Here is a 24,996-nt window from a genome sequence, read left to right as displayed (position 1 = left end):
AGTTAAGAGAGAACCTTTAGTGCTAATATAACACAGTAGGGCATCACATGTGGTGTCGAGTTACATGTTGTGGTGGATGTTAGAAACTAGATTTCTTCTCTAACTAATCTCCAGCTTTAGACTATGTTCTTCGACAAACCGGACATGTATCCAATTAAATGGTGGGGGCATCTATGTGAGGGAAGGACTGTTTACATTGGGCGGTCAATATGGCAAGTAATGTCATGCAATAGTAGAGGACTGGGTGTGTGATGTCATTTTAAGACAATGACTTGTCGTAGTGGCAATGTGCAAAGAATGAGAGGCATGGAAAGTATCAAATTATGAGAACATAATTCAATTCCAAGATTCACCAAATAATCCATTAGAGCATTGGCCTGTTTTTGGGTATGAGGAGAGAGAAACTAACTAAAAAATGAACATTTATAAGAAAATTAAGAATGGGAAATCCTGATAATAATAATAAGTAAAGATAGGACCACAAACGGGGTATTGGCAATGATGATGTGTCATGACCCAAGAGTGGTTAGATCCTTGAAATGTGGTGCAGTCTCATCAATAAAAAGATGGGTTAACTTTCTGTCATTTTAATTGGTTATCCAAACTCGAACTTCTGAATCAGTTACAGTGATATGCTAGAGTGATTAGTGAGCCACCAACGCGCCTTCAACACAAAGGATTGACTCATATAGATTGCATGTGTGAGTTATTGGGACAACTCAACTGGCTATACTGATATCTTCTTCAAAGACATTCTTTTTTTTAAAAAAAACTAAAATTAATAATAGTTAGGTTCAGTAAAAATGCCCATGAAACCGAAGTTCGCATTCTTTTTTAAACACTGCATTCACGTGCAAGTGAATTTTGAATTTCTTTAGGTATCATGTTTTACTTTGATTTTCATAACTGTATGTGTTGGTTCTAGGGACAACTCAACTTGCTACAAATGAAACTGAATTTCATATTATTCTTAAAAGATGAAATTTTAATTTCTGGGCGTGTCCTTCATGGATTGTGACTTCGTGGATTTGTCATTATTTAATTCCTCGCATATTTTCAATAATGAAGCATAAATCACCCATCAACAATCATGAAGTTTTCTTTCTGCTATACCTGAGTGCTCTCTTCATCAAACAACTACTTGCAGGACGAAGTCTCAAGATTTTTGCTCCCTCTCTCAAAAACATTCCCATTTAGCCATGTTTGAAATAAAATCTTTAGGCATTTAACAAGCACTTCAAATTCACAACTGACTCAATTTTAAATCTCTCACTCTCTCTCTCTCTCTCATTCTCTAACGCACTCTATTTTTTTCTCACAAACTCTCTTCTCTCTTTCTCTCTCTCACACACACACTCTCTCTCTCACTCTCTCTTTTTTTCTCTCACCGCTCTCTCTCTCTCTCACTCACACATACACTCTCTCTTACTCTCTGTCTCTCTCTTTCTCTCTCTCACACACACCCTCTCTTTCTCTCTCCTCTCTCTCTTACTCTCTTTCTCTCTCTCTCTCTCTCACACACACTGTCTCTCTTTCTCTCTCACACACACTCTCTTTTTCTCTCTCACCGCTCTCTCTCTTTCTCTCTCACACACTGTCTCTCTTTCTCTCTCTCTCCTTCTTTCTCACACACTCGCTTTCTCTCCCTCCCACTCTCTCTCTCTCTCTCATACACACACAAACACTCACACTCTCCCTCTTTCTCTCTCACACACAGTCACCTCTCTCTCTCTCTCTCTCACACACACACACACACACACACACACAAAAGACTCATACTCTCCCTTTCTCTCTCTCACCCAAACACACTCTCTGGAACAGAGAGGGTGAGTCGTCGATTCAGAGAAAACCAGGGAGGGAGGGGGATCAAGCGGGGGCGATGGAAACCCGGTCGAGCTGGACGACGAACTCGAGGGTAGAAGACGGGGGAACCAAGACGCCGCCGCCGAGCTCGGCGCCGCCATCGCCGAACCCGAGCTCCGGAGGGACGACGACTCTGGCCCGGCCTCCGGCCCTCATCCGCCTTAGCGCCACCGCCACCCCCTCGCACATCCCCTTCGTATACGGCTTCGACCCCAACACCAGCGCCAACGGCTTCCCCCCTTCCCCGAACGTGTCCACGAACACCTCCCCGCTTCCCTTCACGCTCCCCCTTAACCCCACCACGACCAAGTCCCCCGTCGCCGGCGCTGCCCCCCCTCCCACTCTCATCTCCCTGTACCTTATCCCCCCCGGCAGCTCAATCTCCACCTCTTCTTCTATCTCCCTCGTCCCGGCCTCCTGCTCGTTGGCCTCCAGCCGGGTCTTGATCTGCTCCGACACGACCCCCACCGCCAGGAACCCCGCCCAGGCCAGCCCGGCGCCCACCCCGAACCGCCGGCTCAGCGACGACGCGATCCAGTCCGTCGACTCCCCCCCCGTCCGCTTCCTCCCCTTCGGAGGCGGCTCCTGCTGCGAGCCGACGGTCTTCTTTCTCCACACCCGGCGGGGAAGGAAGCTCGCGGATCCCACGAAGGTCGCCATGGCGGGTCCCCGTTCTATCTCCGCTGTTTCTCGATATTGCGCGTAGTCTGCGACGAGAGGAGAAGATCCAAGGACGCGTCTTGCCTTATCTTCTGGCCCAGTAATAACCCGCCACGTGCCTTCACCGCCGCCCATCACGGATTGCATGGAGTAAAGTCGCGAACTTCGTATTTTTGTAACATTTGATAGCGACGGAGAAGAACAAGAACAAGAACAAGAACAAGAACAACAAGAGAATGGTGGAGAGGAAGAGGCCGACGACGACGACGACGAAGAAGATGGAATAGTAATAATAATGATAATAAGAGACTGGAAGAGGATGAAGAGGAAGAGGGATAGTAATAATGATAATGATAATATGAGAATGGAAGAGGAGGAAGAAGAAGAGGGATAATAATAATGATAATGATAATGATAATATGAGAATGGAAGAGGAAGAAGAAGAGGGATAATAATAATGATGATAATAAGAGAGGAAGAGAAAAAGGAGGACGAAGAAGAGGAAGAGTACTAATAAGAATGATGATAATAAGAGAATGGAAGAGGAGGAAGAAGAAGAGGGATAATAATAATGATGATAATACGAGAAAGGAGGAGAAAAAGGAGGGCGAAGAAGAAGGAGACGAGGAATAATAATAGCAGCGATAATAACAATGACACTAAGAGAATGGAGGAGGAGAAGAAGAAGAATTATTGGGTTTGGGATTAGTTCAAGGGAAGAAGGACAAAGAGAAGACGAAGAGGTTAGTTTGGAGTCTGTAATCAAACGGAAGGGGGAGGTTTCATCATCTTCTTGAACTCCTGAAGATTGACCTTGCCGTCGCCGTCGGCGTCGACGGAGGAGATCATGCGAGAGCAGTCTCGGAGGGAGCAGCTATCGCCGAGGCTCTTGAGCACCTTGTGAAGCTCCTTGGGAGAGATGAGCCCGTCCCCGTTCAGATCGTAGATCCGAAACGCGTCCTCCAACTCTTTCTCCGACCCGACCGCCGTCCCGCCGGCAACGCCGCCGTGGAACGCCACGAACTCCTTCAAATCCACGAACCCGTCTCCGTCCGCGTCCATCTCCTCCATCATCCTCCTTATCTCCCCCTCGGACGCCGCCTCCGTCCCGGACAACGCTCGGACGACGTCGGCCAGCTCCGACGACGATATCTTCCCGTCCCCATTCGCGTCGAACTTCTTGAACACCTCCTCCACGCCCGCCATGTCCCCGGCGGAGATATCTTCGCCGATGACGGTTCCTTCCCCGCTCTGCTTCATTTAAAGCTTCCGAGCTTCTCCTCCTCCCCTTCTTTACGCACCGCTATTTATTACTGTTATTATTATTATCGAAACCGCTATCTCTCTCTCTCTCTCTCTACGTCTCTGTCTCTTTTATCTCTCTCTGTAGCGTAGGATCGGCACGGAACACGGTGGGCACGCGGGGTTGATGGGATTCCACGCGCTTTGTGACGTGGGATTGTCGATCGTTTCGCCGATGACGGTGGAGGCGTCCTCGGCTGGTTATTCCTTGTCGGGAGGGTGACAGTGACCGACTGACCGGAGTACGTGTGGTCGGCGGATGACGAGTTGGGTTTGTGGATGGGATGGGATTGAACGGCCGTCCGCTTGGCTCCACCCCTCGGGTATCACCTGACCACCTCTCCCTCTCTTCATCTCTCTCTCTCTCTCTCTGCATCTCCCAGTTCGCTCACGCTCTTTTTGCCTCTCACTTCTCCCTCTCCCAATTCTCTCTCTCTCCCGTTCTCTTCATCTCTGAGTTCTCTCTTTCTAGTTCTCATTTCTCCATCTCCCAATTCTCTCTCTCTTTCTTTTCATCTCCCAGTTCTCTCTTTCTAGCTCTTATTTCTCCCTCTTCCGATTCTCTCTCTCTCTCTCTCTCTCCCTCTCCCAGTTCTCTCTTTCTAGCTCTCATTTCTCCCTCTCCCAATTCTCTCTCTCTCTCTCTCTCACTTTCTCTTCATCTCCCACTTCTCTCTTTCCATTTCTCATTTTTCCCGCTCCCAATTCTCTCTCTCTTTCTCTTCATCTCCCAGTTCTCTCTTTCTAGCTCTCATTTCTCCCTCTCCCAATTCTCTCTCTCTCTCTCTCTCTTTCACTTCATCTCCCAGTTCTCTATCTCTTTCTCTCCCTCTCTTCATCTCCAGTTCTCTCTCTCTCTCTCTCTCTCTCTCTCTTTTTCTCTTCATCTCCCAGTTCTCTATCTCTTTCTCTTGCTCTCTTTATCTCCCAGTTCTATCTCTCACCCCAATTCTTTATCTCTTACTCGCTTCGTCTCCCAGTTCTCTCTCTCTCCCCCAATTCTTTATCTCTTACTCGCCTCGTCTCCCTGTTCTCTCTCTCTCTCTCTCTCCGACTCATCCTCTCCCCGTTCACTCTCTCTTCCTGTGCCTCTCTCTCTCTCACACTTTCTCCCTTTCCCAGTTCTCTCCCTCTCTCACGATCATCCTCTCCCAGTTCTCTCTCTCTCTCTCTCACTTTCTCCCTCTCCCAATTCTCTCTCTCTCTCTCTCTCACTCTCATCCTCTCCCAGTTTTCTCTCTCCCTCTCCCAATTCTCTCTCTCTTTCTCTCTCTCTCTCCCACGACGTGCATATTGAATGATTGCTCTTCTTTCGCCTTTTATTTATCTTGCTGTGAACCAAGCAGTTTATAGGGCAGTTCCTCAAGAGAAACTTAGCCGAGTTCCAACACGGCCCATAAGTTATCCTGCGATTGAGTATATCCCATAGGCATGGCAGAGAAACACTTCGAGTTTGACGGGCAGAACCGAATGAAGTTTCAGGTTCATGACGAATTAAATAACACAAAAAAATATTAAATCTTAAAAATAAAAAAAATGAACGTTTACCCTGAGTACTTTTGCCAAATATGTTTCTGTAATTCTGAATTTTTATCAGTAGTTTTGCAATAACTTCCTGGAAATCCATGAGTGAAGAGACTCCAAGCTGATCCCACCATCAAATGAACTACTTCATTTAATAGTAATAGAAACACATGTCTTACCTAGGGGTAAGTTGAGAATTGCAGGAAATATCTTGGATTTATTTTTTAATTCAGAGCCGGGGTCGTTCAGGGGTCTGATCGCCGTGAAGCTTTCTTCCAGAAGCAAACCAGGGCGCCCGAAACCATAATCAGGAAGTGAAGGAAAAGAACATCTCAGTGGACCCCCTCAGCAACAGTTACAGTCTCTATCTTTTCCCAGGAAAGATGAGAGAGAAACGAAGACCCTCCACTTCTTGTTCTTCTTTCCATCTTTCTGTACCTTCTTTTTCTTGTTCCTGTTCTTCTTCTCTCTTTCTTTCCCTATCTTTTACTTCTCTCTGTCTTTCTCTATCTTCATCATCATCATCATCATCATCTTCTTCTTCTTCTCTCTATCTTTCTCTATCATCATCTTCTTTTTCTCTCTAACTTTCTCTTTCTTCTTCTTCTTCTCTCTATATTTCTCTATCTTTATCATCATCGTCATCTTCTTCTCTCTATCTTTCTCTTTCTTCTTCTTCTCTCTATCTTTCTCTATCTTCATCATCATCATCTTCTCTCTATCTTTCTCTATCTTTATCATCCTCATCATCTTCTCTCTATCTGTCTCTTTCTTCTTCTTCTTCTTCTCCTCTATCTTTCTTTATCATCATTATCATCATCATCTTCTCTCTATCTTTCTCTTTCTTCTTCTTCTTCTTCTTCTTCTTCTCCTCTATCTTTCTCTATCATCATCATCTTCATCATCTTTTCTCTATCATCTTCATCATCATCATCATCATCTCTCTATCCTTCTCTATTTTCTTCTCTCCCTACCTTCTTCTGGTTCTTGTTCTTATCTCTTTATCTTCTTCTTCTTCTTCTTCTTCCCCTACCTGTTTCTTCTTCTTCTTCATCTTCTATCTATCTGTCTCCACCTCCTCTGTTTTGCTTTGTTCTCTGTGGGTATGGCCGGGGAGGACTGCGACTATCTATTCAAGGCGGTGCTGGTGGGGGACGCGGCGGTGGGGAAGTCGAACCTGCTATGGAGGATCGCCGGGGGGGAATTCCGGCTGGACTCGAAGCCCACTATCGGCGTGGAGTTCGCCTATCGAGACGTGAAGGTCGGACCCAATTTAATCAAAGCCCAGCTCTGGGACACCGCCGGGCAAGAAAGGTCAGGTCAGCCCCCGTGCAACTCCACCACGCAATATTTCGCCTAAAATTATCGTTTTTTGCGCACAGGTTCAGGGCGATAACGAGCTCCTACTACAGGGGCGCCCTGGGGGCGCTGCTGGTCTACGATATAACCCGGCGGGCGAGCTTCGAGAGCGCCGCCAAGTGGCTGGCGGAGATCCGCCACTTCGCCGGCGGAGATATCGTCGTCGTTCTCGTCGGCAATAAGTCTGATCTTGGCCATGCGAGGGAGGTGGCGGAGGAAGAAGGAAGGCGACTGGCGGAGGAGGAGAAGCTGTGCTTCGTGGAGACCTCTGCGCTTGAAAACAGCAACGTGGAGGCGGCTTTCATGGCGATGGTGGCTCGCGTACTCGCCTCCACGCTTGCCCGCGGCGCCCTCGTCGCTGCCGCCGCCGCTCCGCCGCCGGACGCCGGGCTGGCGCTGCTCGTCGCCGACGAGGTCTCCGCCACTAGAAAACAGCCCTGCTGCTCGAGTTGATCGCGGGTTTAGAGTAGAGAGAGGGGAGAAAATTAGACTTATCCGCGGCTGGAATTTTACTCAAGCTGAGGAAAAAAACGAGCTTTCTGGCTTCCATTTCTCTGGGTCGCGTGCGGTAAAGCTCTTGGGAAGAGTTGGAAAATTATGTCACATTGCAAGTCAAAAAACTAGTAGTGACTAGTGAGTATCTTATCTACGATTCATTTCGCCTATTTGTTGGGTGCGTGATAGCATTATCTGGCATTACAGTCCAGTATATCAGATATTTACTCTTATTTTTAAAATCCATTTATCTCTGATTCATTTCTTGACCCCATCTCTGTCTCTCAGACATTCATTTTTCTCTAATTTTCCAAACCCAATTCCACTATTATGTAATAAAATCCGTCTGTAGGATATTGATCCTGATTCAAAGCAGCCCTAACAGGTTCTTCAAGGATGCAACTACTGTTTTGCATGGGCACATTACCTCTTTCCCTATAGATGGGATATGTTACCACCTGTAAAATTATATCTTTGTGTAAATTTAAAGCAGCGGGTGACTCTCTCTCTCTCTCTCTCTCTCTCTCTCTCTCCCCAACCCTCTTGTTTATTCTCTACACATAGGACATGTCTACCCCTCCATTCTCAACATAATATATAACGCGTAAATTGGCTTATTAAAGTTGAAACACTTCTTATTAGTCATAAAATCTAACTGTCATACTCAGAGATCTAAAAGATGAGGAAAAACTAAGATCATATACAAAGAAAGAAAATATTTAATGCCTTGAGGAGAAAGAGGTTCAATCCAAAATGAAAACCTAAGGTAGCACCATAGTATTCTAAGGACCTACCAATGTTATTTTTGTAAAGTTCCAAGAGAAGAACGCTGAAACCCTTCTTTGAGAATGGAGAGGGATAGGTTGGACTTCCCTCTCATAAGTTGATAGCTTCCTTTTAGAGGAGTAATTAATGTGTGATTATAGTTTATATATTATAACTTACATAAATATTATGTTTTGGGATCTTCTCTGGTCCAAAACCGAATTTCAGTCTTACTCTGGTCCCCCTCTGTCCAAATTTTGCTACAGACTTATGCGGAAAAATATGGAGTTTCACTGGCATAGACTTATGTGGAAAAGCAATCCATTGACTGAAGTGAAGATGGGTGTCAAAGATGAATAAGAAGATATGATGATGAGATCATTGAATGGATGTGAGTGTATGTTGATGGATGATGGTGAAATAGAATAGTTGAAGAAGATAAGATAGTGATCTAACCAATGGATGTGATGGAAGAATGGATTGGTGGTTGTGAGATGGAGAAGAGGATAATAGACTAGATTATTTAGGGTTTTTATATTAGATGAAGCTGATGAGGTTAAGATAATAGATGGATGTAGTAGGGTGAGATGATAAAAGACGGTGATGGGAAGGAGATGATGATGAAAATAAGGATGTAGATCTAACTAAATATATGTGAATGAGAGAAACCTTAGATTCCTATGTCCCGCCGGGATGAAGACACTCTTCTGATGCAGATCAACCTCTCTGCTGCTCAATTGATCTTCCCCTATCCCTAAACAAACCAAGAAAACCTTGATGGACCTTCAAAACCCACACTCTCTTTCAATAAGCCTCTCAAGGAGGACATGAGCTTAAAGATAGTTTTCACAAAAATTTGAGCATCTATTTATACACCTAACAATATGGATGGAAAGAGGCAGGAAAAAAGAGATATGCTCAAAATTTCAGATATCGCAAATTAAATTCGGATCATTCTCAGCCCTCTGATTTTCTCTCTCCTCCAATTTCTCTCCCTGCCAATTTTGAAAAGTCAAAAAACCATTAAATAATTCAAAAAATTCATTAAAATTTTTAGAAATATATATATTAGAAATATATAATGCCAAAAGATTCAGGAAAATTTATATTGAGGCTCAAAAAATTATGTTCTTTCAGATATTGACATAAAAAATCATTAAAAATATTGGGAAATTAGTAAAATTCAAATTATCATTCTTAAAATAGATTTAATCATTTTAGGATTGATAACAGTCTTATATAATCAATTTAATGCAAATAGAGATGTGAATATGATGATATTAACCTACTAAAATGTGTTTTATCATTTGGTTACTAGGGAAGCGCATTATAACGTCGTCTTGGGCATTGGAATGACCTTATAATAGGGTGACCAATGTAATTAAATGCATGAAATAATATAACTGTTAAAGCTATTTTGGCATTAAGATGTCCATATTATTCTTATTTTAATGTGAAATTAAAAATGATATATTAATTGGTAGATAATGTTAATTTTACAATTATTGTTAATAATTTTCTATGATCTACATGCCAATTTTTTGAAAATGTGAATTTTAAAATGTGTAATAGGTTTTTGGCTCAATTATTCTCAGGAGTACATGTCTGCATTTTAGGGGTGAAATGAATAAAAAAGATTATAAGGAAAAAATTGGGAGGTGCAGTAGCACCCAACGACCAAGCCTTTTTATTGTCAAAGTTCCTTACAGCACATAAACTAAGGGAAGTGCAGATTGACATTTGTTCAATCAATCTACCCTGAAAGATATGGAATATGCTGACTTATTATCTGATCTAGTTCCTTTGTTCCAGGTTAGGGATAGAAATATCTAGAGAAATGTTAAGTTTTATGTATACTTCCCCATCAATTCTTTTGAGTTACAAAAAAAATTTCATTGTGGTAACCTCCATCGTTCTCCACTACGTACAAGGGCTAGAAAATCTCAAGGCAGTTGTCTGAAATTTAGCTTAATCAAGTCAAATTCAAAACATTTTGGAGCCTTTTCTCTGTTAAAGTTACCCATGAGGAATTTGGATCAAGAATAATTTTTTAATGATTTAAAAATATTTAACCTTATTGGGAATGATGGTATTGTTGTATCAGTCTGCAAATAAGTCAAACAAGGAGAGTCTTCTGTGGCCTCTTCTTTCATTGTATTAACCCCTTGAAGGACTTTACTAATCTTAATAACAAGAAACTAACATGATCTAACTATGGATAAGGTTCAAAGGAGAGAGACAGTACATGTTAAAGATAAAGATTGGGCCACCGTGTAATCTTTGTCTCTACTGTTCCAGCTGCCTTACCCTTAACCTGCCTCCCTTTCATTTGAACAATGCAATAATGAGAGTGATGTAGGGAAAGGAGGGTGTAATTTCAATGTCATTGTAATTAAATGGGCCTTGGTAAATGATGACATGATAAATGAACATCTATTTTCATACATTTTAGATGTTTTTAGTATTATTAATTTATAATTTATCATGTTATTATTTGAATTAACCAAATATTTATGCATTAGCTAGAAATTCCAACTTTTGTACATTATGATTATTTTTCACTAACTTCATTGACTTCTATGAAGTCAATCAGTTTGATTACTGATGAGTCTTTTATAGTTCCAAATGTGCAGAAATTTACAGGAATTAGAAGATACAATTATTAGGAAATTAGAGGATTTTTGATGTTATTTGGTGTGTGACCAAATTACTCTTTGTCTTACGAAGCAATCCTATGAATCCATTGGCTGATGTTGAGTGAACGATGCTTGGATTACTCATAAATAAACTTATCCTGAACTCAATGAATGCAGTCGCTAAAAACCCTCCTCATCCTCCATACATAAGACTCTCAACAACTAAAGCATAATGAATCTTGCACAATGGTCAAACAAATTGACTTGACTGATAAACTACCTAAACAATACCATTTATATTTGAAATACAATTACTACATATGCATCTTGTCAAGTGTAAAATGATTTTTCTTAAATATATTTATGAAGGGATATTCCTATTTTTCTTATTTTTTGGTATTTTTGTATAATTTTCCAATATCATATTTATAAAGAAAATAATTTTCTAAGCTTGAACATATAGGTTTCGAATTTTGACATTATGTACAGAGAAATACTATTTTCCAACTTGGCAATTATACATTTTACTAATTTATGATTTAAAATATATTTTCTGCAGTCATCTAAAGAGAATTTGAATTTTTTGAAGATATATTTTGAGTTTGAATTGTTTCACCAGGTGTTGCAATCCTACTACTTTAGATTGGACTAAATGATTATTCTGATTAAACTTATCATGAAAATTTGTCATCATTGTGTTGAAAACATGCAAAACTACCAAAGAAATACCTTTCATAATTGATAAGCTAAAAATAGGGGTGAATTTTATGCAATTTTAAACCCTTGTCGTTGTCAATTTTAGCTTTTACAATAAAATTTATAAAACCCTAACTTAAGATGTATAGTGATAGGTAAAGGTATCGTCCAAGGGAAACTAGTAAGGAATTCAGTTTGATGATTTTCTCGGTAATTAAACCCTAATTAGAGTTAATTTGATCTTCAATGAAGATCAAATCACCCTAGTTAGATGAGAAATTTGGAAAGGGGGGTAGAAGAGATGGGATGAATAGAAGAAATAGGGAGCTCTAAATTGGCTTCTTTGATCCAAAGAGAAGGGTCAAAGTGGTCAATTAGAGAGGCTGGGAGGTAAATTTTGAATTGGTTTGGTTGGTTTTGTAGGTTTGATAATTCAGAAGTAACTACACTATTAGATAATAAAAAGGAAAATTTAATCTCCTAGAATCTTAACCCTTTTTATAAGTTTTTTTTTATAGTTTTCTTTTATATGCACTTGGAATAGCTAGGAAATCTCTCAATTTGTCCTCTCAATCCTAGTCAGGGCTTTTACATTCCGCTCAAGCCAAGCAATTTAGAAGTTCAGACAGGGATCAAGAAGAATGATTAAGAAATGCAACTAACAACATCCAAAATACACAGAAAGTTCAAATACAAAGAAGAAAAAAATACCAAATAGGTTGATCCAAGCTGGAGCTCCTCTCTGTCTTGCAGCTGTGATAGAGCACCATCAAGAATGAGCTCCCCCTCTCGAAATTTAGCTTTTACACTTAGGTTACATGGTAAAAATCACCATTTTACCCCCGTTTAGTAATTAATTTTTATCTATAAATGTAGGCTGGATCTGAATGATCCAACCATACAGATAGAAAGAGGGGATCAAGACGAGCAAATCAATAAAAAAATCATCTCAATCGGACTTTAGGATCAAAATTTATTAATAAATGAATTTTAAACCAATTTAATCCATTGGATTTAAATTCATTTATTTATTCATTTCTTTTTTTTAACACGCCATGACGTGTCGCTTTCTCATTGCCTGGCACATTTTGAATTCTTCTTTTTGCAAAAAAGTCCTTTAAAAAACTTGGAATTTCTGCTGGACGCCGCCCAAAAGTAATTGTGTATATGCCCCTTGCGCACTCTCTTTCCTTTGGTTTCTCCTAAAAACATTAAAACAAATATTAAATAATTGCAATAAAACCCTGGAACAGTTTAAATAATATATTGACGCCTGCAACCACAACCGAGAGCTGTTTCTGAGGGCATCATTGCAACTAAAATTTACGAAAAGCCTCCTCAAAGTTTGAAAATAATCTGAATACTCATTTTTTCCTTATAAATATATCCTTTTTTCTTCATAAAAATGCGTTTCTTCCTCAAATAAATCTCAGAAAAATCCAATAACATCCTAAAAAATCCTAGAAAATTCCTTGATTCATCCCCGTACTAATAAATCTTGAAATTAAATATTAAACCTGCCATTTTCAATTAAAAATAATTATTTCCAGCTCAAATAAATCCCTTAAAATTCATAAAATTAACAGAAAGTTAGGAAAAAATCAGAAATCACTTGAAAAAAGTATTTTCATGTAAATATATGATAACAAACCCTTTTAATCTCGTTAAATGCATTAAACTGTGCTAAATTACTTGAAATAAAAACCGAAATTAGGATGTTATCAATAATCATAATCATAATTTGAATTTTTGAAGATGTATTTTGAGTTTGAAATGTTTCACCATGTGTTGCAATCCTACTAATTTTGATTGGACTAAACAGTTATTCTGATTAAACTTATCACAAAAAATTGTCATCATTATGTAGAAAACATGCAAAATACCAAAGAAATACCTTTCATAATCATAATTATCTGCGCAACTACCCAAATATGCATGTTCTCAATATTTGTATTGCTCAAAGTAGTCTTTGGTATTATTAAAAAAAATCCAGTGTTTTTGGTCTTTTATAAGTTTTTTATTACATTATATTCATGATAAAACTAATCCTAAAAGTTATGAAGCAAGAATTTTGAATTTTATTATTTTTGGATTTTTTCATATTTTTCTTAAATTTGCAGATAATTAATCCGCTGAGATATTAATTTTAAGGCATAAATAATAAATTTAATACATTTTTAGAGTTAAATGCGTGCTTAAATGTCACTCATTAATGATTGATTGTGTAGCTAATTTAGCCACTGATTGGTTTTCATAATAATTGTGTGACATGCCATATTTTTCTTTAAAATAAGGGAGGTCATGGATGCACGTACTTCCATGGGTTAAATGAAGCAAGTACAATTTTTCATGAGAACCATGGAAAGCTGGATGAGCAGGGGATGGCTGGAGCAGAGAGAAGGGAAAATTAAATGGATGAGATTAGTCCATTTTTAATCCTTGATATCTTGAGATCCAACCTCAGATCAACCTATAAATTTTAGAGTAGTATTGCCTTTCTTCCTATTTTGATCTATTTGTATATATATTTTAAAGGAGGATGAGAGAAGAAAAAAAACCTATTTGAACTCGCCCCAAGCCTAGTTTTCCAGGAGTGCATAACATGCATTTTTATTTCTCCCGTCTTGACTGTGGACATAAGGCCAAGCATGGGGAAAATATTCATGCTCCTGAAGAATGTATTTGGGGATATCATCACCAAATTCAAAATTATGAATAAAAAGTACTAAAATTTAGACAGACCTTCTATCTATATTTCAATTATGCTTTAAAATTCTTGATGGTAATTAATATCTCTCTTTAGATGTTTTATTTACATCCCCTTCATGATCTTGCCTCTTCCAAAGTGAAAGGTAAGATCAAGGGAGCTTATAAAATTGTATCCTTCTTATTCTTTTTTATGCTCTAATTGTTGAAAGATGATGAAGCCCTAAGCACCCATTACCAGGCTCGTTCAGTCCTCAAATGACCTAGATCTTCAGGAGAAGATGTTTGTAAGCTTGAAGTCTATCTATCATGTCACATCTCCTTCACAGTCTTAATCATTACAAATGGTTAAGCTTCCATGAGAGAGTTTGAACAATACTCGGTATCTTCTAGAGCATGAGGTATAGCTTGGCATCCCACTGGTAAGAAAATGAACCTATCGATTGAGTTATATCAATACTTAGTTAATTAATCTATATGTTGATAGAGTTAATTTATAAGGTTGTCTAATAATTGTTATCGGGCCACTAAAGTTATTAACCAGAATGATACATGGGCATAGAGGGTTACAAAAATAAGATCATAAGGGCATTGGTGAATATATTTTACTTTATGGGCTTTTGAGAAAAACTTAAGCATAATATAAATAGTGGTACAGGACGGGGAACCCATTTCATGCACTTAGCCAGAATTTGGAGCCCCTTTTCTCCGCTCGGATCGATTCTCCACTCAACCATGGAAAAAGTCTTCGTGGTGAGACGATCTTCAAGATTTTCAAGAGGAGTTGGAGAAGAAGTGGAGATTTAGGAGCAACTTGATCGTGTGGATACTTCTAGAGGTTGGACTATGAATGGTTTCACAATGATCTCAGAATGAGCAACTCAAGGGTGGAAAAAAAAGGTACATATGATGTGTTGATTTTAAAGATCAATCTTGAGTTGAAATTGCTTTTGCTTCATGGATAAACATGTTTTTCGTAAACCCAAAATATGGCATGCAATCATACAGATTTTAAAGTCCTTTGAGATCATTTCATGTGTCTTATCTTAAAATTTACACAAACTTTCATTTCATGCATTAAATGATGAAAGTGATAAAACAATGCATTCGAATGTTTTTACATATTTTAGATGTTGAAGTATTTCTTAGTAAAAATTTGTTTAAAAGTATTGTTAATTTTAATGAAACTAATGCTCTCTCTAGTGTGTAAATATATGATGTTGCAGGGGTGAAATGTTGAAGAAAGAGATAAAAGAGAAAAGGTGAGAGGAATAAAGTACACACACACACACACACATATATGTATATGTATATGTAAACCTATACATATATATAAAGGGTTTAATTTCAGACAACAGCTAGGGCTGAGCCAGTTAGGCAAAAGCTTAGCGCAACAATGCTTGAGCCAGCTACAGGCAGATGAACACATGGCACGCAAGCCCACCTGAAGCCAGAAAAGGGCAGCGACACATGGAAGAAGCCCAGATCACCCACCAAAAGCCCAATAGCAAGCCCACGGAGCTCGATGGAGAAGTCCACGCACGCACGTGAGATTCAATTAATTTCTTAAGTAAGAGGAAATGCAATTTATATAGCATGCAGTATTTATGTTTTCTCAGATATGGATTATGTTTCCCTACTTCTTTCAGCTCCGCACTTGGTCGGGCTCCCAAGCGAAATGATTGATCACAGCCCAAGGGGCTGCAATCTTATGAAAACAATGAAGAAATTGTGATAGAGCTTCAAGTCAACCCGACCCAAAGCCAGTATCCTTTTTGGGCTGTTTTAAAGTAAATGGACATGATCTCATCCATTTTATCTTTATTTTTTAGGCCCTCTGATTGGCCATGATAGCTGATGTAGATCAAGGACCACACAAATTGGCAAATCAAAAGAGGGCAAGCTGATGAAGCCCTGATGGGGCAAGGTTAGTGGTACACTATAAGAAGGGTCCACAATAGTAATTTAATCTCAGGAGTTGGAAAAAAATATAATGGGATTGGACAGCCATGGGCAATTCTTTCCATCCTTGCCCCTGGCCGTCGACGTCATCGCTAGAGGCATTTTTTGGCCTGGGCGGACCCCTAAGACCTTCCCCCTCAATCAACAGCCATAGAAGGTCCGTCCAAGGCCTTATAAGGGGCTCCATAGCCCCAATTTTAAGCACTTTTTTGACCAAATCTGACTACGGCAGCGGAGATCCCTTCTGGCATCAGCAAATACTCTTGGAGCTCCGGACGATATTAGAAGAGGTGGATGACGATGTGGTTTCATGCCAGTATGGAGGATAAGGGCGAGGGAGATAGCACACTGAAGTTTGGCGGTGGTGACCGGTGCCACCATCCTTGCTCATTAAATCAGGGTGAATCAGTTTCATTCTCAGTTTTCTCTAGTAGAACATTATCTCTGAAAAACCATAGATTTTGATTAAGTTTGGTTTGAACAGAAGATAAGGTCAATTTCATTAGATCGTAGTGAATCACTTTCGTTTTGACATTTCATCAAGCACCTAAGGTGCATTCTATAAATCCATTCGTATAAGTTCTTTCTTGATTTTCTATATATATATATATATTCATATAAGTATATATATATGTATATAAGTATATATATTCATATAAGTATATATAAGTAGATATATTCATATAAGTATATATATATACGCGTATACGAATTTATAAAAATTACACCTCCTATCTTGGCCTCCCAGGGGTATTCTGTTAAACACCTTTTGGGTGTCAACAGAATCACCCTTAATTACCTCAAAAATTTTCTATTGACAATATATAAAAACATATTAAATATATATATCATAACTATATAATAAATAATATACCTAGATAAGCTATCTTCTACTTCTATAGGCGAGCCTATACTCATACATGTATTTCTCAATCACCATTACTAGTCCCTTTATCCTCTCTTAATCTCTATAGAACCATATAGCTAATTAATTATAGTATAAAATAGATAATCCCTATAAAGTTACAAAATTCTCTCTTAAAAGCTTGAACTCTTAGATATATATATATATATATATATATATATATATATATATATCAGTAGTTCTCTATTTCCCTAATCTGCATCTTAATAAGTATATAACTCCTTATTTCTTCTATCTCTTTAACATTCATTTTCTATCTTTTATTCTTCCTTTTACTTATTATTAAAATAATTAATCTCACTAATTAACTTCTTACTTCTTACTAAGAATAGACTACTCTTTCGTAACTAATTAAATTATTATACATATTACCTATCTAAAATATAACTTACTATTAGTTAAGTAAATATCCTCTTATCTTCTGTCAATAGTTTCTTACTATTATATCTATCTTATTAGGCTTATCTACTTCTTCCACTGCCTGTCCTAATATCACCCTTAACTATAATTCTATTAATTCATCTTGATATCCTAATTTTCTACTTTCTTTAAAATCTATAAAAATCTCTAAAGAATACCTTATATTTTCTCTCTTTGTCTTGTTCTCTTTCTTATTACTTACTATAATCACTATCCTTAATAATTCAATTATGAAATACACCTCTAAAAGCCAATCCTTGTGGAGACAACCTTACTGTAACTGTACATTGGTGTGAGTTTATATCTTTTATCAAATTTATTTGATTTTAGGAAAATTAAAATTAGAATGACATTAAAAATTAATACAAAAATTGCCTTCATCAGTTTTCCATGATTGAACCAAGGTACAGAACCCAACACTCTTTACGTCGGTTTGTGAATCATTATTTGATGTTATTCATGTCATAATATGCTCGGATGATTGGTTAGTCTCAACGAGTTGTATTTGAGTATGTGCTTCTTTGGATATGAGAATGGTTACATTATTTCTCGGTATGATGTTTTGCAATGGAGGAATTTTTGGTTTACCTATGCTTGTAGAAAGAATATAAGCATATATTAACTAAAGAATATGCTTCTAAGGCACTAAATGATTGAAGATGTAAAAGTTTATTTTATTCCTTTTTGAAATAGATGTGAATGAAGACTGCTAGTGACATTCAGTAACGCTTGTTAGATTGTGAAATATATCAGGTTTTTTGATAGTGATCTTGTCTATCCTAGTCAGATATGAAAGACAATGTTTGAACAAGATAAGAGGAAGACATCTGCATGAAAGGTTTTGTTGAAGGTGGAGAAATTTGAGCTCAACATGGTTTGAAAAATCCAAGTTTTAAGGTCCTATTGATCAATCGAAAGACTTTGTATTGAGATACACAAGTTCAAGGATGACATTGTATCCAATACCAAGATGATCATCTTTTTAAATCAGTTACCGAACAAGTTTGAAAGTCATGCTACTACTGTGCTTAATGACAGTAACATTACAGTCATAATGAGGTAATTTCTACTTTGATGGATTTTCACCAAAGTTGATCTGCATATGATGGTCCCACAGTACATTTTTGGTTCATGTGATGTGGGTATGAAAGAGAGAAAATAGTGGAGGGATAGTTGTTGAAAAACAAGGAGTGCCAATTTGAAGGGGCCATTGAGGAGGGATTTTTGGAAGCTCAATGGATATATGCAAAAACAACTATTTTCACGATTGTTTGAAAGGTCACTAGACAACCAACCACCTGTAGTACCTTGCTAAGATACATCTGAAGAAATTTAAAATTTGGGGTATTTCAACTGCTAAAAGATTGAAGAAATTTGAGAAAAAAGAACACAAAGTCCAAGTTTTGTTCCTTCTTGCACCATGAAATGATGTTTTGCTTACTTTTTATATGGTTAATTTATCAGAAACTTAAGTACTTCAGTAAAACTAGATAATCATGTTTTGAATGAATTTTTTAAAAATAAATATCATCTGTTAAATTTTCAACACATCCACCTAATAAATTGGAAAATAAGGCATTTATTCATATCTTAACAAAAGACATCGATTCCAAACAGGAAAACAAAGGCCATTTCTTTGGGTCTTCACAGTGAATAATGAATACAGCGGAACTTAAATAGTAAAAAAAACAAAATGAATCCTATCATGCAAAATTTTCTTAAATTATGTTGATCATCAACATGATACTGATGTTTATAGGTCACTAGGTTAAATTTTGTATAATCAATAAATGCATTTGAACTTCATCTCCTTTCGAATTTTCCAATTTGAATATTCTTAATTTTCCATGTACCATATGGAATGGACTAACCCAAGAGCTAAATATAAACATTCTTTGACCATTTTAGGACCTCCTTTAAAAGCTTTGAGCTTATGAGAATAGAGTTTTTATGAGTTGTTTGTAGATGTCTAAGTTTCCTATTCCGGTAATATTGTATGCACTCATATAGAAGATGTCATTCCTCAATATCATCTGAAGGCCACCCTAAAGCCATTTTAGCATCTATAAATTCATTTAAAAGATAATAGCGTGACACCTATAACTTTGTGTCAAAATTAAAGTATAAAAGCAGATTGCTATTGACCGAATTTCATGCTGTCATAGCCATTTCACTTTGACTAAGTCAAAGCATATCACTAAATTCCTTGACACGATCATTTTCCAAGGGATTTCATTTCTAACTCTACTGGTATGAATAGTTCACTTTTTCCAGTCTATCATTGAGTTTTCTGCGTTAAAAAAATGGAGATCCCAAAGTAATACTCAAAGGACAACGATTACCAGTCACATTCATATTTGCCAAGATAAAGTCAACATAGAATATTCACTTTTGGAGGAAAATGGGGAAAAAAGAGAAACCCGTGCCATAATCCAGACCTTTGAAAGAAGCCCAAGACTCAACGAGGTCCTTCTTCAAGCTGCATTGAGCCCTTATAAAGAGCCAGGTCATGAATCTCCGAGAAAACTCCATTCCACTCCATGAAGTCAATTGGGGTTAGCCTAAGAAGTCAACGAAATACAAAAAATATAACTATGACAATGATTTGTTTTTCTCATCTTAATGTTAAATGATGATTAATGTATATGAAAACCTAAAAATTGGTGACAAAATAATGTAAAGTGCAGATTGTTATTGACTATATTGCATGTTATCATAGCAATTTCACTCTCACTAAGTTCGAGAATATCACTACATTCATTGGCACATGATCATTTTCCAAGGGATTCATGGGTAACCATATTGGTGTTCCTAGGGGGCAAGCATTTTATTTACTAATGAGCATTTTGCAGTATTTTGAGTGTAGTGACCATAAAATTAGTCATGGAGTTGAGAAAATGGGAATCAATGTTGGGCTTAGAATTTGGACCATTAGAGTGTTGTGAGCCTATATGTTGGAAATCGTTTTCTTTGGGAACCCCAGCAGTGATCCAAGGAGATGTATGAAAAAAACTTTCAACATTTTGACCTTTCAAACTCCATTTAATGGGGAGCAAAATTTGAACTTTAAGCTTTTTGCTCCCAACTATTATTAAGTAATACGTGGCAGACAAGCCAATCTCTCATTCTGCATCTCATTCAAAATCATTTTTACACTATATTCATATAATGAACATTTGATGTGTGCTAAATAAATTAGGATTAAAATACCTTTTCAAGGTTCTGATTTTGTGGCAAAAAAATTATTAATCATTTCCTAACTAAAGCACATAGGGAGTAAGGGTAGGATGCACAAAGAGGAAATGAAAATGTGACTTTTCAGTTACAAATACATAAAATGAGTTTTCTGAATCGTTTTTATATTTTATAGATTTTGTACAATTCTTAACACTAGTACAACTTGTACTAGTATACCAGATTTCTAAGAAAACAGGGGGATTTTTTAATCATAAATAATCTATAAACCTTCACCCGCGTTTATGGACGGCAGTTATGGGTTTTCAGACACAAAATAATTGGCCGTCGGGGGTGGCTCCAATGTCCTGCATCAATTCGTACACATATTACACCATGATACGGAAGATAAGTGTAGAAAACCATTTGTGAATTGAACAAATTAAGACCCTGGTTTTCTCCCGGCTGACAAGGAGACGCGAGCCGATATCAAGCGATCCGATTTATTACACAGCATAGAGTTCGAAACTATTTGATTTAGTTCAAATTCGAACGAAGCAAAATTGCTTGTTTTACTGGTTTCATCTAGTTGTCCAAATCATTGTACGACAGAATATGCAACTTATTTCTCTAAACTTCATGAAGTTTATTGCACCGATTCTAGAAATCTACCGCGGCATGTTCCCTGATTGACATTGGATTTTTCTTTGCCCGGTGCAATTTGGACGGAGGCTTCGCCATCCATTATTGATGACGCCAACTCCACCTCATGTGTGCCATTTAAGATCCCAGCAGCAACTGGCCACATGAAAAATATAAAATTATTCGATTGCTTTCCTCTTCTTTATTGCGGATTGCCATTGGAGTCCCAGCCGATAATTTTTTTCCTGCTGAGACATGATGAAGGGAAGACGTAGATGCCTGCGTCAGCTCTCACGCCTAGTTTCCAATCTTGGGGAAGAAGAAAGACAACCGAGGTCGTCCATGCGCTTACAAAAACGATATATATGTATATAGCGATGTAGTTCATTCTGTAGAAACGATAGACGAGAGGAAGATGACTGGAGAAGGAGGCGTCTCTGTAGTGGCAGCGCTGCCGAGGGAGTATGGCTTTGTTGTTCTGGTGATCGTCCTCTACGGTTTCCTCAATTTCTGGATGGCCTTCCAGGTGGGACGCGCGCGCAAGAGGTAAACCTGGGACGCCAGAAATTTAAAATAATTATCTACTGAAATACATCCATTGGTGGCGTTATCGTGGCTCTCTCTTGGGTTGTTTCCATGGGCGACTTTGCGTTCAGGTATAAGGTGTTTTACCCCACCATGTACGCTATCGAGTCAGAGAACAAGGACGCCAAGCTCTTCAACTGCGTCCAGGTAATTCCTACAGCACCAATGCAGGAAATATTGCGTTAGAAATGTAGATATTTTGTGCTCTGGTCCTATTTCTTCTCTTCATTAACGTCAATATCTTATTCTTTTGGAGTCTATTGTGTGACGCATCCAATTTTTTTGAAAGAAAATGAAGTTAGAGCGGAAACAAATCTAAAGAAGGATTGCATTCTTTAAATAGTAAGAATATCATCAACGATTGTATAGAAACACGAACCTTTTATCCCAACTTTTCTAAGATGTAAACTTTTTATTAATAAACCGACACTGCAAGTTTTCAATCTTTTTCTGCGAAACCAACGGGAGAAGTTTAAGAATCTCTCCTGAGTTCATTGATATGCCAATGATTCGGAGAGCAGAGAGGGCACCAGAACTCGCTGGAGATGCTGCCGCTGTTCTTGGTCGTCCTGTCGCTTGGGGGGCTGCAACATCCGGTGTTGGGTGCGGCCCTCGGCATGCTCTACGCTGTCGGACGCTTCTTCTATTTCAAGGGCTACTCCACGGGGATTCCCGACAACCGTCTGAAACTGGGGTGAGAAGCAAAGAGCTCTCAGAAAAACCAAGTTCTGATAATCTCTCTGGCGGTAATGATGTGTTTGTTCAATTTTTTGTTTTCCTACAGTGGACTGAGCTTCTTGGCAATGATCGGTCTTATCCTCTGCACATCGTCGACGGGTATTCATCTGCTCATGCGCTAAGCATAGAGGAGTCCGCCGAGAGAACTTCAGAATAAATAGTTCTGGGCTTTTATGCAGCATCGCGCTACTCTGCCTTTATTTAGGGGTTTAGTTTTTCCCCTGGATATTTGTCCCGCAGTTGTGTATGAATTCCATTTCCGAGGGGTAATGCCATCAATGAATAGGCTTTGACATTTTGGCCCGGGGACCGGTCTGACAGGACCGAACCGGGACCAAACAAGACCGGGCCGGAACTGGACCAAACTTCAGGTAAGTTTTAGGTCCATGCCAAAAAACCGGACTGGGCCAGACCCTGCCCCACGCACTAACCATCCCCCTCTCCGTCGCCCTTCCCATCACCCGCCCCAAATGCTCATCGTCGCTGCTCCACGTGTACAATGCCTCCGCCATCCCCGTGCTCCTCCACCACCCATATTGGACCTCACCGGGACTGAACAAGACCGGACCAAACTTCAGGTTTGTTTAGGTCCATGCCAGAAAACCGGACTGGACCGGGACCGTCAAACCCTATCAATGAATATTACCAATTAACACATTCGTCCCCCAAGCACCGGTGAGTAAGTCTTACATGTCCTAGCTGTGCGTGAAACACGTGGATAAGAAACTAACACAGAAACCTCAGGATACGTTATGTCATGCCTAATGTTGATTTGCATTTATGCACAGAGGTATCTACAGTAAAAGTTCTTCAACCGGTAGCAACTTCTATCAAATTCCAAAATAACAAAGAGAGATATCAGATATTACCACTTACTAATGACTTTCCTGAAGGAATGTATTCCTGTTGGAAAGGGAAAGGTGCCATTGTTTCCTGATGCAGACCTCGTTCAGCCCCTTTGGTTGATATGCCTCTATGTTATTTTGGAATCCGCTAGAAGTTGTAATAATCATAATTCAATGCTCCTTCAATTCAATAATCACACTTATGACTGTATTTATTTATCATATTTCTATAAATTTTATGTAATGAAAGTTTATGCTCCCAAGTTTTGGATCACCTAGTTCCGAATATTTCAGCCAGGATAAGAATTTTACAAAGCCAAAGAGAGGACATAAAAAAAAGAAATCCCCCAAGAAATCCTTCGGATTTTCACCCCTTCGAGTGAGGGGAAGGGTCATGGTTTATTTTCACCAAAGTTCCCTAATGGTTTTAAAATGTAATTCTCGTAGTTGTTGCACATCATCTAATCAATACATTAAATTTATAACTCAAAATTCAGTGTCCAAAAATCAAATAATTCCCTAACATTGAGTGTGGATCATCCAAAGGGAGATGTGAACAATTTTTTACCGTTTTGATACACTTTATTAGAAGTGTGTTCACAAGGGATTTGACTCTGGAAGTGTGGATCATCGGATGGGCAGATAATATGATTTTAAAAGCTTAGTCTAAATATATAAGTTCTTTGTAATCTAAATTATTACTCAATGTCTTGTGTAATCATCTCTGAAATTGAAACTTGGTTGGAGCTATGTTGTCTCCTTTCTTGTAAAATCAATTACCTGAAATTAGATCCAAAATAGTGGCCTAGATCTCAGCTTGGAAAGAAATAGAAATAGAACCATTAGCTATGTTGAGATGTTTCAAAAAGTCCATTGAAAGTAAAATATTTCACCTTCTATGAATTGGAGGAGTTAAGCACTTCTATCATATGGCAAATAATCCATTTTTTCTGATAGAATTAAATGTCTTAGATTTTATGTGTTCTTGAGACCACGATGGTGACATGGCCTTGAACAGATTACCAAATTAAGCTTAGTACACTTTGTGCCCACCAATGCACATCCCAATCCCATTAGCATATCATGGACTTGAAAATCAGTTGGAATCAAGATAACTACACAAGCCTAACTTCTATACTCATGTTGCTAGGACACGGGGTGAGTGATTCTCCAAGATGGGCATGATTAAATTCATAAAATTATATGCTACCCCCCAACTCGAAAGGATGTAAGGAAAAAATTTTGGCACCAAATTTCTACCCCTCCCCCACTTGAAATATGCATTGTCCCTAATGAAAAGAAGAAAAAAAGCATAAGGAAGAGAATAGTCTAACCATGATTCTTGAGCTTCCGATGTCACTATCTTGCCATGGATCCTTGTGCTTCATATGGTTGCTTCCATAGTTTATTCTTCTAAAAATCCAAATTTATCTAGAAAGATAGTTAAAAGAGATCAAATGGAAGATTAGTAAAGTAAAGGTAAAAGTGAAAGAAGCAAATCTAGGTAAGAAGCAAATTATACTAATGCAAGACTAAAACCCTGGTTCAAAGAGGTCTATTGTTGCTTCCATAGGTTGGGGTTCTAGTTCTAGGTATGGTTTTAACATTTGTCCATTCACCTTGAACTGTCAACCTGTCTTTGGATCTGAAATCAAAACAGCTCCATAATCAAACAGTTTAATAATGATAAATAGACCAT

At 38.4% G+C, this 24,996-nt stretch overlaps 4 protein-coding genes across 4 annotated transcripts; 2 read left to right on the top strand and 2 right to left on the bottom strand.

Annotated features, from left to right (window-relative positions):
* Positions 1-1,759: 1,759 nt before the first annotated feature.
* On the bottom strand, positions 1,760-2,670 carry LOC144713468 (peptidyl-prolyl cis-trans isomerase FKBP17-2, chloroplastic-like). Its single transcript, XM_078588053.1, has one exon. It carries the CDS (start codon positions 2,668-2,670, stop codon positions 1,867-1,869), a length of 804 nt encoding a protein of 267 aa, XP_078444179.1. The 3' UTR covers positions 1,760-1,866.
* Positions 2,671-3,142: 472 nt separating this feature from the next.
* Positions 3,143-3,841, bottom strand: LOC144713470 (putative calcium-binding protein CML18). The gene has a single exon (XM_078588055.1). The coding sequence runs from the start codon at positions 3,781-3,783 to the stop codon at positions 3,286-3,288; it is 498 nt and encodes a 165-aa protein (XP_078444181.1). The 5' UTR covers positions 3,784-3,841; the 3' UTR covers positions 3,143-3,285.
* A 1,713-nt stretch (positions 3,842-5,554) lies between these two features.
* On the top strand, positions 5,555-7,373 carry LOC144713469 (ras-related protein RABA6b-like). Its single transcript, XM_078588054.1, has 2 exons — positions 5,555-6,663; positions 6,732-7,373. The coding sequence occupies exons 1-2, from the start codon at positions 6,455-6,457 to the stop codon at positions 7,159-7,161; spliced, it is 639 nt and encodes a 212-aa protein (XP_078444180.1). The 5' UTR covers positions 5,555-6,454; the 3' UTR covers positions 7,162-7,373.
* Positions 7,374-21,438: 14,065 nt separating this feature from the next.
* Positions 21,439-22,745, top strand: LOC144713938 (uncharacterized). The gene is made up of 4 exons (XM_078588682.1): positions 21,439-21,675; positions 21,786-21,861; positions 22,236-22,408; positions 22,499-22,745. The coding sequence occupies exons 1-4, from the start codon at positions 21,545-21,547 to the stop codon at positions 22,572-22,574; spliced, it is 456 nt and encodes a 151-aa protein (XP_078444808.1). The 5' UTR covers positions 21,439-21,544; the 3' UTR covers positions 22,575-22,745.
* The last annotated feature ends 2,251 nt before the right edge of the window (positions 22,746-24,996 follow it).

Source organism: Wolffia australiana, chromosome 16 (genome assembly GCF_029677425.1).
Source record: "Wolffia australiana isolate 7733 chromosome 16, ASM2967742v1".
Lineage (NCBI taxonomy): Eukaryota > Viridiplantae > Streptophyta > Magnoliopsida > Alismatales > Araceae > Wolffia > Wolffia australiana.
The sequence above is the reverse complement of the archived record's forward strand: the minus strand, read 5'-3'. Positions and strand labels throughout refer to the sequence as shown.

Coding starts and splice junctions, on each gene's coding strand:
- LOC144713470 (XM_078588055.1), bottom strand. CDS start 3,783: ATGAAGCAGAGCGGGGAAGGAACCGTCATCGGCGAAGATATCTCCGCC.
- LOC144713469 (XM_078588054.1), top strand. CDS start 6,455: ATGGCCGGGGAGGACTGCGACTATCTATTCAAGGCGGTGCTGGTGGGG. Junction 6,664..6,731: donor GACACCGCCGGGCAAGAAAG/GTCAGGTCAGCC, acceptor TTTTGCGCACAG/GTTCAGGGCGATAACGAGCT.
- LOC144713468 (XM_078588053.1), bottom strand. CDS start 2,670: ATGCAATCCGTGATGGGCGGCGGTGAAGGCACGTGGCGGGTTATTACT.
- LOC144713938 (XM_078588682.1), top strand. CDS start 21,545: ATGACTGGAGAAGGAGGCGTCTCTGTAGTGGCAGCGCTGCCGAGGGAG. Junction 21,676..21,785: donor GTGGGACGCGCGCGCAAGAG/GTAAACCTGGGA, acceptor CTTTGCGTTCAG/GTATAAGGTGTTTTACCCCA. Junction 21,862..22,235: donor AGCTCTTCAACTGCGTCCAG/GTAATTCCTACA, acceptor TTCGGAGAGCAG/AGAGGGCACCAGAACTCGCT.